Genomic DNA, 14735 nt, shown 5'->3' with positions numbered 1-14735 from the left:
ATTACACATTCTATTTCTATATGATTCACTTATCTCCATGCTTGGAAGCGGCCATTCTGGACTATCAAAAGAGGGGAAGGGAAGAGATTCTAATCTACCATACTGTCCTTCTTCATCTGGCACAATGAAACTTTTGAGTCATAGAAGAAGATCCCATCCTTTTTTAATTCTGATGGTGTGCAACCTTCATATTGAAGACTCATGATCTCAACATGGAGGACATGCAACACCCCAGTTATGAATGCTGCAAGCTCCCACTCTTTGTAAGTAGATGGATATAAGTCTGTAAAACAAATACAAGGCATAAGACAGTAGTGTCAATGTCCCCAAATAAATGCAAATACTCTAAAAAGCAAATGAAGTACTAGTATACTTTGAAAAACTTACAATTGGGCCTACGATATGGAATTCCTTCATTTAGATGCACATATATGTTTGCATGGGTAAAGACATGCTGAATATATACTTGTGTCACTGTGTTACTACCAGGAGAAATTTCAAAATCTAAGATCCTTCCCTTCCAATGTTTGGAGATGTCCATTGCATCCTTTCGACCCACTTTGCAGCACCCACGATTAGTGGGTTGCATTGTAATCCAAGAATATTTCCTGTAGAGCTGAGGAATCCATTCCCCATGCTCATCCTTAACATTCTTTAATACAACAGACTGTAAACTACTTCTGTATCTATCATTTTCTACTTCCATAGTTTTTTCCCCTGTACCATATGATTAAAATTAGCTCTTTCTACTTCCAAAGACCCTCCAAATTTATGTCTTCTATTCTCTCTTTCTCTATCCCTCTCTTTCTCTTTCTTTGCAAGTCTCTCTCTCTCTCTCTCTCTCTCTCTCTCTCTCTCTCCCCCTCCCCCTCCTTCCCTCTCTCCTTTAACTAAACCTCTCACAAAAACAAGCAAAATATTATTACAATAAACATAGAATACTTCTCTCTCTCTCAGTCTGTCTTCCAAGGTACCCCTGATCACACAAACAAACATCAAATTTTTTTGAAATACTTAGTTACGATATGCTCTCTTCCTGCTCTGTTTGCTCTATTTCTGCACAAACAAAGAAAACATTATCAATATAGTATCATTCTCTCTCTCCCTCCCAAAACTCTTTGATTAGGATCTCTTTTTCTTCCTTCTTTCTCAAATACTTCTAAAACCTAGCAGTTTGAAATAGAATCTTTGTCTCTCTCCCTCAATCATCCCCTCAACAAAAGAAAACATAACAATTCAAAAAATATTCTCTATCTGTCTTTTCCCTTCCTCTATCTACCCCTCCTATACTAGCACATAAGAAAATGAGTATTTTCTATCTCTCTCCCTCACTCATCCCCTCGAACAGATAACAAAACACAATAGTTTCAAATATAATCTCTCTCTCTCTCTCTCTCTCTCTCTCTTTCCCTTCCTATATCTATCCCTCCTATACTAATGAAGAAAAAAATGACTATTTTATGTCTCTCTCTTCCTCACTCATCCCCTCAAATAGAAAACAACATAGCAGTTTGAAATAATCTCTCTCTCTCTCTCTCTCTCTCTCTCTCTCTCTCTCCCCCCCTTCCTCTATCTATCCCTCCTATACCAGTGAAGAAAAAAATGTCAAAAATCATCTTGTAGTTTTATATATCATCTACCTCAATCTCTCCCTCTTCCCTGTCTCTTGTAACAAACATATAGAAAAAGTGTGATACAAAAGCATATCTACTTAATACAAACAAAACCGAAATCACTTCATTACTTGGAAAGTATGTGTTTCTTCTTCTGGAGTTGACTCTATATACTCCAAAAAGGTAGAGAAAGAGCCAAAAATGATAGAACACCTGCTTTTTAGGTCGCAACTTCAGGAGGTGACTCTCTATACTCCAAAAAGTTGAGGGAAGAACAAAAAATGAGAGAACACCTGTTTTTCTCACTCCGTCCAAGCAGATTTAGGTCGCAACTTTGGTTTCTAAGAGAGAGTGAAATAAGTCAAGAATGAATGGAAGAGAAGAGGGATGAATAGAGCTTTGACAGAAGTTTCTCTGAGAGATTTTAATGTGGAAGAAAAACATGAGCAAAGAGGAGAGAGAATGACTAAGCAAGAGCAGAAAGAAGATATTTTGAAGCCAACTGCTAGAAAGTGGCGGGAATGAATGTTTGAAACGTTTTGGAAGAGAGAGAATAAGGGGAGAGCTGGTTAGGAAGTCAAAGTTTGGGCCAAATGGTTGAACCAAATGGAAAACGTGAGCATAGTTTTAGCTAGGGGATAGTTTGCCCTGGGAGGAAAACAAGGAGGGCTCTGACATGGTCAGGGCAGGCCTGTCAAAGATAATTTTTTATTGTGAACCACCAATGACGTTTTTTGGGGTATTTTAAAAAAAATCTGAAATTTCCCCTAGATTTAGGGAGCCTCTGTTACAGAGAAGTCCACATGGCATAATCTCCTTCATGGATACCATATTCCCTTATCCAAGCCTCTAATATTTTAGTAATTCTCCAAAGGGCCCCCTTTTGAGTCCAAAATTTTTGTAATGCTTTTTGGACCTTTTAGGACTCCTGTGTTTCACGGGCTCAGTGTTGCAAGCAAGATGAATAAATCTAAATAAATCTCATGATGTTGGCAAAATTTTAACACTTACCCTCGGTCTCTCTCTCTCTCTCTCTCTCTCTCTCCCCCCCTTATGTGTGTGTGGCTGTGTGTGTGCACATGTGAGCATGGGTGTTTATGTGTGCACGTGAACTCGTGTGTTTTTTTTTGTGTGTGTGTAATTTTACCCCCAAAAAAAATGTGTGTGTGTGTGAGAGAGAGAGAGAGAGAATGTGTCTCATGGCCTAGGTGGTAAATTGGAAATTCATGTCATAAAAATTTCCCATTAATTGAAACATGAATGTTATACAAAATGTGGAAAGCACATTTATTTAAATTGGAGGTATACTTCACCTTTATTGTCCCATAACCAAGATTGAGTGAGCTAATCCAAGTTGCTCCTAGGGTTGAAATTTTATTTCTTGAAATTAGAGATATTTCACCACCTTGAGACCCAGAGGAGCGGGTCTCTTACCCGTCATAGACGGGTCAAGCTACTCATTAAAACAAACCTTAGATCCCTCCAGAACCTTCACCACATGTTGACATGTGGCTTGTCATGTAGCTACTCCTCTCGAACCCCCCCCAACACGTATAATTAGGTTAATCGGCAGCCCCCTTATCCACTAATTAATTAATTAACGAGTATCTTCTTGCTCGGGGCCCCTATTTAGGCTCATCATATTTCTTTCTTTAGCGTATTTTGTCCCCATCACCTGTTTTTGCTTTTGTGCCACTACTTTTTCCACTTTTTAGATGCATCAATGGTAGATGGTAGGTTCATATGTCAATCATTTGACTTAACTTTGGGAGTTGTCTTAGCTACCCTTTGGGACCTTTGATGTAAGTGAAAGAACACATGGTTTCCATTTTCAAAGAGAAGGCAATGACAATATCCCACGTCCTTTCAACAATCCTGCATCTCTTCCTTCTAAATTCAACTTAAAACACTTCAATTGGTGGTAGGTCAGTAGTAGTGTTTACATCGTAGGCATTAATTATAGGCTCATCATATTTCTTTCTTTAGCCTATTTTGCCCCCATCGACTATTTTTGCGAGTGTGCCATTACTTTTCCCACTTTTTAGATGCATCAGTGACAAAAATGGATCCATAACCTTTTAACATATTGGCAAAGAAAAGGCTTCAACCTGTTGCCAAGTTTGTTCTCTTTTTGCATAGAAATGAGATATATTTGTACATTTAGAGCAGTGACAGTATCAACTAAAAGAAAAGTTACCTTGACCCACTACCCCAAGCTTTAGTGCAAGGGGTAACATACCACCAAGGGGTGATTCTAGAACTGAGATGGGAGCCAAAGGAGTTTCAAAAGCTAACAAAGAAGAGCTTCCATTGTTAGAATAGACTCAAGCATGATAAGTCCAAGCAGGTAGTAGAGCCAAAACTGACCAAAAATGGGGGACTATTGTAACTTAAAAAGCCCCAAGCTATAGTTGCCACCAAAAAGCACTAAAGCTTTGGAACACATAGACTGTGGCTGCCATAGACACATCAACAGCACCAAAATCTCGACAAGCATGTCATTGAAACAAGCTACCAAGTGGGCCGTTCACAACCAATTGGAATAGCAGAAAAGACGACAGCATCAAGCTGTAGCCAAGCCAATTGAGATGCTGTGATCAATGCCAATCTTGACACCAAACTAGCAAGCATCCATATCTACAAGAGGATTGAGCAGAGGCATGAGAGCTGCAAAAAAGATGGAAGAAAGGTGTGCCATGTGTGTGTATATGCACGCTTGTAGATGCACACTAGTGCGTGTGTGTGTATAGATATAGACATTTGTACGTATGCATGCACACAAGTCATACACACAGATATGCCTACATATAGATACACGTGTGTACACACAAATATATAGGCACTTACACATGCTCTCATGTGCGCATACACCCCACACATAGACATACATGCATGCATGTAGGAGAGGAAGCATGATGGGGCTGACTAATACCTAGGCAGCACTTGATCCTGTGGCTGAAGATGCCTCTGACTCACTTGATCCTGTGGCTGAAGGTGCCTCTGACTTTGAATAGAACTCATGCAACCAAAACCAATATTGCAAAACCAAAAGTCAATCTCTCTCTCTCTCTCTCTCTCTCTCTCTCACACACACACACACACACACACACACACACACACACACACACACATAGAATAAACCTCATGCAACCAAAACCAATGTTGCAAAACTAAAAGTCAATCTCTCTCTCTAAACATCGAAGACAGGAGGCTGTGGATGAAGCAATCTTTTGTTTGACAAGAGTAACACCTATAGGCAGAGTACTTGTAATGCATCTCTAGAGGAAAATCCTCTTCTTCAGAGGAAGCTTAATTTTCCATAAGGCATGCATAGTCTTGGTCCACCAAGCAAGTGGTTTTTGCTCGGTTTTTGCATATGCCACAGATTATTAGCATAGTTGTGTATCCAAGGCCTTGCCTATAGTAGCCTATAAGTAATAATGGATGTGAATTTACATAAAGGCACAGGATGAATGTTCAGCCTAGCAAGAGACAATGACCAATCAGCCCAGCAGGAGGAATAGGCAGAAAAAGGTTGAAACATCTCCCTTATCTTTCGCCAAATAGGGTTGTGATGCATGCCTAATCCATATGCTGCCATAGCTTGGGGAAAAGTAAGGATGTGCCCCTGATCATCCACCACATCATGTATCTGCTTGATATCCATTTTGCTCAAATTGTAGGCCTTAATAGGCTCCTCACATGCAAGTGGAATGTCAAAAATAGCACTCTAATATAAACTTTCCTGATGAAGAGAGTTGGCCCTTGGATTGGGGGGGCCCATTTAATGCTGGAAAGAACCTGCTTTCAATCAAGGATCAGAGCAATAGCAAAAAGACACCCTGGAATCTTCCCCATTAACTTGCCAAGGAGTACGTCCCATATGTCCACATCCCATTTACCATAAGCAGGTGTCATCATAGTCCTAGACATGTAAGCAAGCATCTGGGTCCATGGTTGTTCCTGTTGTGAGAAGGTCAACAACAGTGACATTTTACAAGACAAGGCATGTAGGTGCAAGTTGAGCACATTCAATCCACCACTCTTTCAAGAAGAACATACATATTCCATCTTTAGTAATCAGAGAGCCTTCCTGGAGGACTTGGTTTTCCAAAGAAACTCCATTGCCTGTGACATGTATGCTAATATCTCCTGAGAAGTCCAATGCATCAAAGGCAAAAAGAATTGAACATAGGCCATGACAATAGATTGCACTATTCTAAGATGAACATGAAGTGGCCAAGTGGCTATTTTCCAATAGTGCAACTTATCATGAAGTTTGTCAAACACCCATTGAAGTTGTTGCTTCCTGGTAACCATCCATCTCATAGGATATCCCAGATGTCTGACCACTGCATGAGAATCCAATATCTCACTTGGCCAAAGAGTTGCATGCCAATCAGTTTGTTTCAGGATTTCTCAAAATTGACATGTAGACCTACTGCCATTCCATACAAAGGAAAAGAATCCATGAGAAGTTGCAGCTCTTGTTGAGTATTGTGCAGCATGAAAAAAGAGTCATCTGCATATGCCTGTGCTACAAAAGCTTTTTGTCCTGGTAGCTGTAGTCCTTGCAATCTCCCTCGAGTAGTAAGATGATCCAAATAGAGGAGCAGAGGATGGGTGGCAATGGCATAAAGTAAAGCACTAAGGGGACATCCCTATTTGACTGATCTGGCCAAATTCCATGGCTGAGATAAATGATTACCCAAAATGCATTGAGCAGACGAATCAATGTATAGCCAATAAATTGCATATACTACCTTGGGCCCAAAACCCATCCATGTCATTGTCTGTGCAATAAAATCCCAATGAATAGTATCAAAAGCTTTTGCTATATCCACCTGTAGAATGAGGACATCTTGCTCTGTGCACTTGGTATACTCTATGGCTATTATAGCATTTGCAATGTTATCACATATCTGCCTTTTGGGCACAAATCCATACTGATGTGGATGGACACCATCATGTAATATATTATGCAGTCTATGAACCAACATTTTGGAGATTAATTTATAAATGACAGGCATAAGAGTAATCGGCCTCCAATCTGTCAGATGTTCACACAAAAGCCTCTTAGGGATGAGCTTGACAATTCCATGCTTCAAGGAAGCAGGCATACGCTGGCTGTCCCAAGCTGCATTAATCATGGCAAGGAGCACATGTTTGAGATCATCCCAGAAAGCCAAATAAAATTCCACTATGAGCCCATCCCATCCAAGAGATTTCCCTTTGCCAAGATGAAGCAATGCATCATGAAGTTCTTGAGCAAAAAATTGCTGCTCTAGAGGAAGTGCATGGTCCATTGTCAGGATTGGCTATACCTAAGTCAATAGGACTAGCCTGGCATCAATGATTGACTGAGTGGGGGCAGTAGGGGGATCAAACATCCTTTGAAAATGGTCAAAGCACTCTTGATCAACTTCAGAGAGAGATTGTGTCCAAGTTCCATCTAATCTTCTCTCTCTGATACAGGAACTCTTCCACCTGTGTGCATGCAAACTTTGAAAAAAGGATTTAGAAGAACATCCTTTGTCTAATAGAGGCTTCATGCTTGCATGCACTTGCCACTTATTGAGCTTTCTTTAATCATTCTCACGGAGCAGGAACTGAAAATGCAGCATAGAATCTTTTTGGGTGTCAGTCAAATGATGAACATGAGAAAGCTCTGTAAGCTATTGCAACTGTTGTTTGGCATAGTGCACCTACCTTCTCCAATTAGCCATGAAATTTCTGCCATAATTGTGAATAACATGCTGAACATAGTACACAAAGCCTTCCCATGCATAAGACATATCATGAGAAGCATGTGCTTGGAGAGGAGCAATGGCATGGTGGATCATATTCTTAAATAGAGCATGCCAAAAAATTAACATTGGGATACCCAAATAATCATGAAGGAGCGGCCATGCTGGTGACTAGGGGTAATTAAATCACATGCATGTCGGTGCACTATATGGGTGGGCAAGATTTCCCACATTGGTGGTGCCGCCCAAATAATCATGGAGATGCCAGGCTAGTGACTGATAATTAAGTGGTAATTAAATTTCATGCAAGCCCGGTCAAAATTTGAGTAGCCAATTATTCACTTGCCACATGTCCAAATAATCATCTAGGAGCCACCATAGTGGTGGCTATTAATTGACTACACTCTACCTAATTTGGTAGGAAAAGAGTCATGGTTTAGCCACCTCAAACAACCACCATCATATCAGCAATACCACTGTGATGGCCTTCACTTTACTTAAGCCTCCACTATTCCATTTCATTCACCATTTTTAACTTTTCATTGTTTTGTATAATTACTCCTTTGCCATATTTGACTCCCTTCATCGTTACCTCTCAACCTTTCTCGATTGCACTCTTCGTGCACCTTCTACCCCCTCTCACAATGGATAGCCTCCCAAACGTGTATTTTTGCTCCTCCATCTCTGCATAGTCCGAGAGTGTCTCACACAATCTTTCCTCCCCCAGTCTTGAAATCATGACATGCAAGATCTCTCACACAATTTTTCCTCACCTAATCTTGAAATTGTGACATACGAGATCTCCTCACATAGTCATAGAAATCCCAATTTGTATTTTGTCTCCAACTTCACCAAGTTCATAGATTAAGTGAACATGAATGATGGATACATTGTCTATCAAAGTTAGAAGATTAACATGAGTGAAATCATGATTGAAAAGGCATTAGGAGGCAATTTGTAAGCATAATTCTTGGAGAAGTCCTGGAAGAGATCATATATTTTAAATTTATATCCAAATGTTCAAAAAAGTACAGATGATGGAGCCAAGATTTTGAGCTTGCCAACTGATGTTTAGGATCTCTTGAAACAAACAAGGTAGTGATTATGTGATATGAGAGGAACACTTGAAGAATTGCAAGGATGGCAAATCTTAATTGTCATCTCAATCAACTAGAGTTGTTTTGCACTTGATGGGAACTTCCCTCAAAGCAATTTTGCAATATGATAGGAAGATAAAATTTCTACATATGAACTCCACCGATGCAACAAAGGTAGCGCAACATTAGAGAATGCTTAGGGAGGGCACAGAAGCCAAGGTAGAGGAGGCAAAGGCAAAGGCCTTGCAAGAAGAGCAAGCTAAGGCCCTGCTAGAAAAATGGCTAAGATGGAAATTCATAGAAGAGAAGAAGCAAAGAAGTTCTTCAAGTTCTTCAAGAGTTGACAAGTAGGCTCTTTATCAATGGCTATACAAAATCTAGAATGCATTGAACATCAATAAAGACAAAATGATAGAACAACAAAAAAGGGAAAATGTAGAAACAAGAGGAGCTATAGAATCAGATAGAGCTATTAGCAGTGAGTTAGCATCAAGTGGAGGTGCTACAGGAGAATATACACACCCTCAAGATGAGGTATTAAAGAATCAAGAAATAGCTTGCTAATGCATAGTGTCAACCTGTGGTGTTGATGACAAATGCAATAGTGACTATCCCCTTGAGATGCTGCAGGGTAAAAAGTGCACGGTTTGTAATCTGCACATCTTAGATGAGTGCATGATTTGATGGTTCTGGTGCCAGGGCCATATTCTACATGTGTTTTGCTTTGGGGTGTTTGTGGATACAAACTCGTGTTGCAGAGAACATGGTTGTGGTTACCCATTGCCAACGACATGGAAATATCAACATCCATAGTGAGAGACGAGATGCTATAATAGAAATCTCTAGGTGGGACTACAAAGAAAAACAAAAGGGCCTTGACCAGCCCCCTGAAAGAAAGGATCTTGTAGCAAAGAATTCCAAGCTTGAGCCTCGAGACTAAGGGCCAATTCCCCCCTGGATACTGAGGAAGAAGAAGGTGATGAAGAAGGCAATGAAGATGGGAGTAAGGAAGAGGATGCCTCCAATTAGTCGTATGTAGCTAATCCTAGAGTTATTGAATGTTTATAGTCATTCAAATATAAGTTTATTTTATACAAAAAGATGTTATAGGATATTTTTTAATACAAACAAGCTATTTTAGGATTGCAACCAGCATGGTGGTAGTACATCATAAGTGATCTCACAATTCAGGATCGTAACCAACAAGTTGGTAGTATATGATAAGTGGTCACCAATGTGGTGGTCGGTTGCATACAATATATGGGCCCTTGAGGGGTCCCCTTTGTTGAGATATCGAGCTCCACTCGTGATATGCCAGGGTGACCGTTGTGCATTTATGTCACCGACTTGTTAGCTGCAGATGCGGTTGGTACACCGCCCATGAATAATAGCTAGATGACAGCCATCCTTATGTACTCTAGTTCGTGGCTGAGTAAGTATGCCACCTTAGTTAGTTGAGTTTGGTTTGAGACCCACATATAGGGTTCTTCTATTTCTTTGTACTAGAGTTATTTGGCTTTCACAACTAAGAAGAGAAAAACTGTTTTCAGCCTCCACCTTTGTGTGTATTCCCCCATTGTGTATGTGAGAAAGCTGCAAGTGAGACTCCTTCCTTCTCTCCCACTATCTTCACATGGTATCAGAGCCTAGTTCGTGGCAAGGAGCTCAAGAAAGCAATGAAAAAGGATTTGCATGAAGCTCTAGAGCTGATGAAAACACTCAGGATGGAGACTGCAAGAAGAGGCAGAGGTCAAAATAGCAGGAGAGAAGCTATGGATGGAGGAGAAGGAAGTTCAGCTGGTGCAGGGAGAGGACAAGGTTACATGAGCAATGTCCAATGCTGGAATTGTGGGGAGTGGGGACATATGAGCCCTCATTGGATAAACGAGCCAGGGTATAGATGCTATAACCCTTCTACTCATAAGTTTAGAGTGAGCAGAGATGTTGTTTTTTATGAGATGAGCAACTGGTATAAACCAGTAAATGTGATTGATGATATAGATGCACAAAATGGTAATGCTGCACAGAATTCATAGCAGCAGTCACAAAATATTAGTGGACATGTAGTGTCCTCTAGCAGTGGTTCACATACTTCACCATGGACAGGTAGATTGAGATCAGGAGAATCTCCTCAAAGCAATGCAGATAGTGGCTCAGAACAGAGCATTGATGATGAGTTGGGTATTCCTTCTATTGTTACACCTACAGTAAGGAAGACCATGGATGTTTTGGGAGCACCTGGAAGTGATCCTACTTTGTGCAAGTCTACCAGAGCTAGGTATCTTGTGGATAGGCTAAAATATGATGGATTTATAGCCACTCACTATGCTTATATGGTCAAAGTGATACAGGAACCAGAACCCACTTCTTTTGAGCAAGCCATGGGAAAAGAAAAATGGGAGAAAGCCATGGATGAATAAATGGATGCCTTGGAAGCAAATGCTGCATGGGAATTGGTGCCTTTGCCTAAAGACAAGAATGCAATTGGCTATAAGTGGGTTTATAAGGTGAAGCACAATGCAGATGGTTCTATGAATAGATACAAGACGAGATTAGTTGTCAAGGGGTATGCACAGACATATGGCATTGATTATGAAGAAACATTTAGTCCGGTTGCAAGGATGGCAATTGTAAGAGTAGTCATTGCTATGGCTGCATCAAAGGGATGGTCTTTACATCAGATGGATGTAAAGAATGCCTTCTTGCATGGTGATTTACAAGAAGAGGTCTTTATGGAGCAGCCACCAGGTTATGTTCATGCTATTCATCCTGAGTTTGTTTGCAGGTTAAAGAAAGCCTTGTATGGTTTGAAGCAAGCACCTAGAGCATGGTATGACAAGATAGAGCAGTATCTTGTCACTATTGGCTTTCAAATTTCCAAGGTAGATTTCTCACTTTATGTGAGAAAAATAGAGAAAGGTATTATGCTGCTTGTCATTTATGTTGATGATTTGATCATCACAGGTGATAGTGATGAAGATATCCTTCGTGTGAAAATGCTATTGAAGTAGAAGTTTGAGATGAAGGATTTGGGAGAGCTGCGTTATTTCTTGGGCATTGAGGTGATTAGATCACCAAGTGGGATACGGCTCTTGCAGAGGCAGTATGGATTGGACATGTTGTCCAAATATGGGATGACAACCATGGTTCATCCGCAGGTACATGAACTGCCTCTGTGCAAATCTTCTCAATTGCGACGAACAGATCTACTGGTACTGCCTGCGCGCTGTTGCTGGACTCTTTCTTTACTCCGTTCTTCTCATCTGCAATCTTCTTTCGACACTCATTCTGCTTGTGCCCTGCCTTGTTGCAATAGAAGCACTTGATCTTCTTCTTTCTCTTTTTATCATCAGAAGAAGATGGGTTACCAGAGTCCTTACCCTTACCTTTCTTTGATCCAGTGTAGAAAGCCGAATCTTCTCCAGTCCTTGTCTTTTGACGCATCTCCTCCTCCAGAAGCATCACGCTGAAATCCTCAAAGTTGAGGGGTGGATTTCTATTCCTGCATATTTAGCGCCGTAATAAGACCGTCGTACTTTGGTGGGAGAATCCGTATGCACCTTCGTGCTAGATTCTCGCTTGTGATGGTGATGCCAATCGCAGTCATCTGATCGCGCAGATTCTTCACCCTGGTGATGAACTTCTCTGCTGCTTCAGACTTAGACAACTTCTCGTTCGCGAGTTGAGTCTCCAGATTCTGAATCCGTGTCTGATTCGTGTGTCTGATTCATGGTCTCGTACTGATTTTTCAAGACCATCCATGCCTCCTCCGCTGTGGTGACATGTTGAATTAATACCATGATGGAATCACTAACACTGCAGACAATAGAACACAGTGCATCTGCATTTCTTCTTATCCACACGAGAATCTCATCCGCAGTTGGTACTATCTATTGTCCTGCATTGGCTGGATCTGGTCTCGCAACCGGCCTCACGTCCACCCCAGTAGCAGTGTCCCAAAGCTCATATGCGCTTAGGATGGTCTTCATCTTGAACTTCCACAGTGGATAGCTAGAGCCATTCAACTTTTCGCTTTCACCGAATGGTGGGATTCGTAGTCTTGTGGGCTGGGCCATCTCTCACAATCTGCTCGCAAACAGAAACACACTACCAAATCTTCTTGCTAGATTCCAGGCTCTGATACCATGTAAGAAAATAATACAACGTCTGTGCTTAGCAGATAACAGGATCTCGTACGCAAGAGAGAAAACAAGATAGTATGGAGAATGAAAAGTTTGATTACTATAGACTGACAATAGATGGCGCTGCCTCCCAACCGTGCGCTCCTGTGAAAGAAGCTTCGATGGCATGCTAGAAATAGTAGAAGATGGAGGTTGGATGCTAAGGAATCAGGGTTGCTGTAGCCAGTGATGAAATGGGCTTCACGGGCTTACTCTTATATAGCCACCAGTTGTAGTCGGTTAGGCTCAATTGGGTGACCGACCCAGTCTACCCAAAATGGTCGACTAGGGGTCGGTCCCGAAATAGGCCACCGACCATACAATAGAATTGGTGTGCAAAACAGAGCAACTATCCTACGGTCTCTATTCGGCCCAGAGCCATCCGGGATCATCTGAGGCTCCAAACGGGCCCCGCAACCCGAGAGTGGGGCTGCCCCAAGAAATGCTCCATCTACCCTCAATGCGGTTAGTCAAGGGATGCCTTCCCACACTTGCATGTAGCCTAGTTGGCGGTGTGCCAACTCTATCTGAAGCCATCCAGCCATCAGGCCACACATGGACCCCATCTGCTGGTGTCCAAACCAGGACCTACCGGATAACCGAGCTACTCAAATGCCTTCTCCTCATATGGGGGGCTTATAAGTAGAGTTAGCTAGTTCCCGCATAGTTACACGAGAGTGGAGCATTGATATCTAACACTAAGTTCAGGCCTTTGTTTTGGATAGTTTTGACAAGGTTGTGAGTTTGATGCTACATTAGATGCTACTTTAGCATTTTTTATGTTTTAAAGTGTTGAATAGCATCAGTACAATTGTGGCTACAGCTTTGCTTTAAGTTGCTATACCTGGATTTGCTTGGAATACTTTCATTTAGCCACCTCTATGAAGCATGCAAGATGAAGCATCATTTCCATTATGATTTGTAGAATGAAATTTGGTTACAAGTCTTTGCTGAGCTAAATGCTTGTACTTTGAAGCCTTGTAAGAGGGAAGACACTGCCCATTTTGGGTTAGACCCTCTCATGGGTACCTTCTTGAATATGGATAAGTTCAATGGTAAAGGCTTTCACACATGGTAGATGAAGGTTAAGTTTGCATTTATGAGGGAAAACCTCTAGGGGCTTGTCAAACCTACTTCAAGTTCTTATTCAACAGCCTCTAATGCTGGAGAATCCTTAGCTCCGACACTCCTGGCATGAGATCCTGCTAGAGAGGAGAAAGCCTATGGCATCATTGCTCTTGCCTTAGGAGATGACTATATTCATCACATTTCTGATTTGGAGTCTCCTTCTGAAGCTTGGCAAAAGCTTGATATTATTTTTGGTGCTAGCTCTCACATCTCAAAATTGTCACTTAAAATTGCTTTCTTTGAATTGAAGATGGCTAGTGGCACTCCCTTGGCTGCCCATGTCAATTACATGCGGAGTCTCATGACTCAACTTGCTTCTATCAACTCTCCAATCACTACAGATGATGCAATGGTAGTATTCCTCAAAAGTATGCCTGAAGATTATGATCATGTTGTTACCACTCTGAAAAATCTTCCTAGTCCTACTCTTGAAGGTCTTATTACTGCTCTTCAAGAAGAAGAAAGGCACATGGAACTCCAGAGAGGCAATGACACAGCCTACCAGAGAGGCAATGACACAGCCTATGCCATAAAAATTCAAAAGGGCAAGTTTTCACATTGCAAACATTGTGGGAAGACTAATCACCTCTCAAAAGATTGCTTCAAGATCAATCCATGCAAACATTGTGGCAAGAACAATCACCATGAAAAGTATTGTAAAGCCAAAAAGGAAGGACTCCAAAAAGAATATGTTATGTAAATCACCTCTGGTCACCATATGATGTAGGCCATGTGATATGTGTTTTGACTATCCGATTTTTGTGAACCTCACACCCTTGGGAGCCCTTGCTAGCATGAGATCCTAGCCATAGATTAATCCTTGACCACCATGAGATGGCATGAGAAACTATGAGACTAGATGTATCCTTGACACTGCAAGAGGCAACCCCTTGAGGGGGGGTTGTTGGGGTAAGTATGATCAAGGGCTTTCTCTATGGTGCATGTGTGCATCTAGGGGAGTCACATGTG

General features: G+C 41.3%; 1 protein-coding gene across 1 annotated transcript in view; it reads right to left on the bottom strand.

Annotated features, from left to right (window-relative positions):
• Positions 1–906: 906 nt before the first annotated feature.
• The window catches only part of LOC147902188 (uncharacterized), a 35281-nt gene continuing 21452 nt past the window's right edge, over positions 907–14735 (bottom strand). Inside the window, exon 2 of the mRNA XM_087374302.1 lies at positions 907–1056. Within this exon, the coding sequence (XP_087230428.1) occupies positions 1051–1056 (6 nt within the window). The 3' untranslated portion in view covers positions 907–1050. The remainder of the gene's footprint in view (positions 1057–14735) is intronic.

Source organism: Dipteris shenzhenensis, chromosome 5 (assembly GCF_047967505.1).
Source record: "Dipteris shenzhenensis isolate YYH24624 ecotype China chromosome 5, Dip_SZ_1.0, whole genome shotgun sequence".
Classification (NCBI taxonomy): domain Eukaryota; kingdom Viridiplantae; phylum Streptophyta; class Polypodiopsida; order Gleicheniales; family Dipteridaceae; genus Dipteris; species Dipteris shenzhenensis.
The sequence above is the reverse complement of the archived record's forward strand: the minus strand, read 5'-3'. Positions and strand labels throughout refer to the sequence as shown.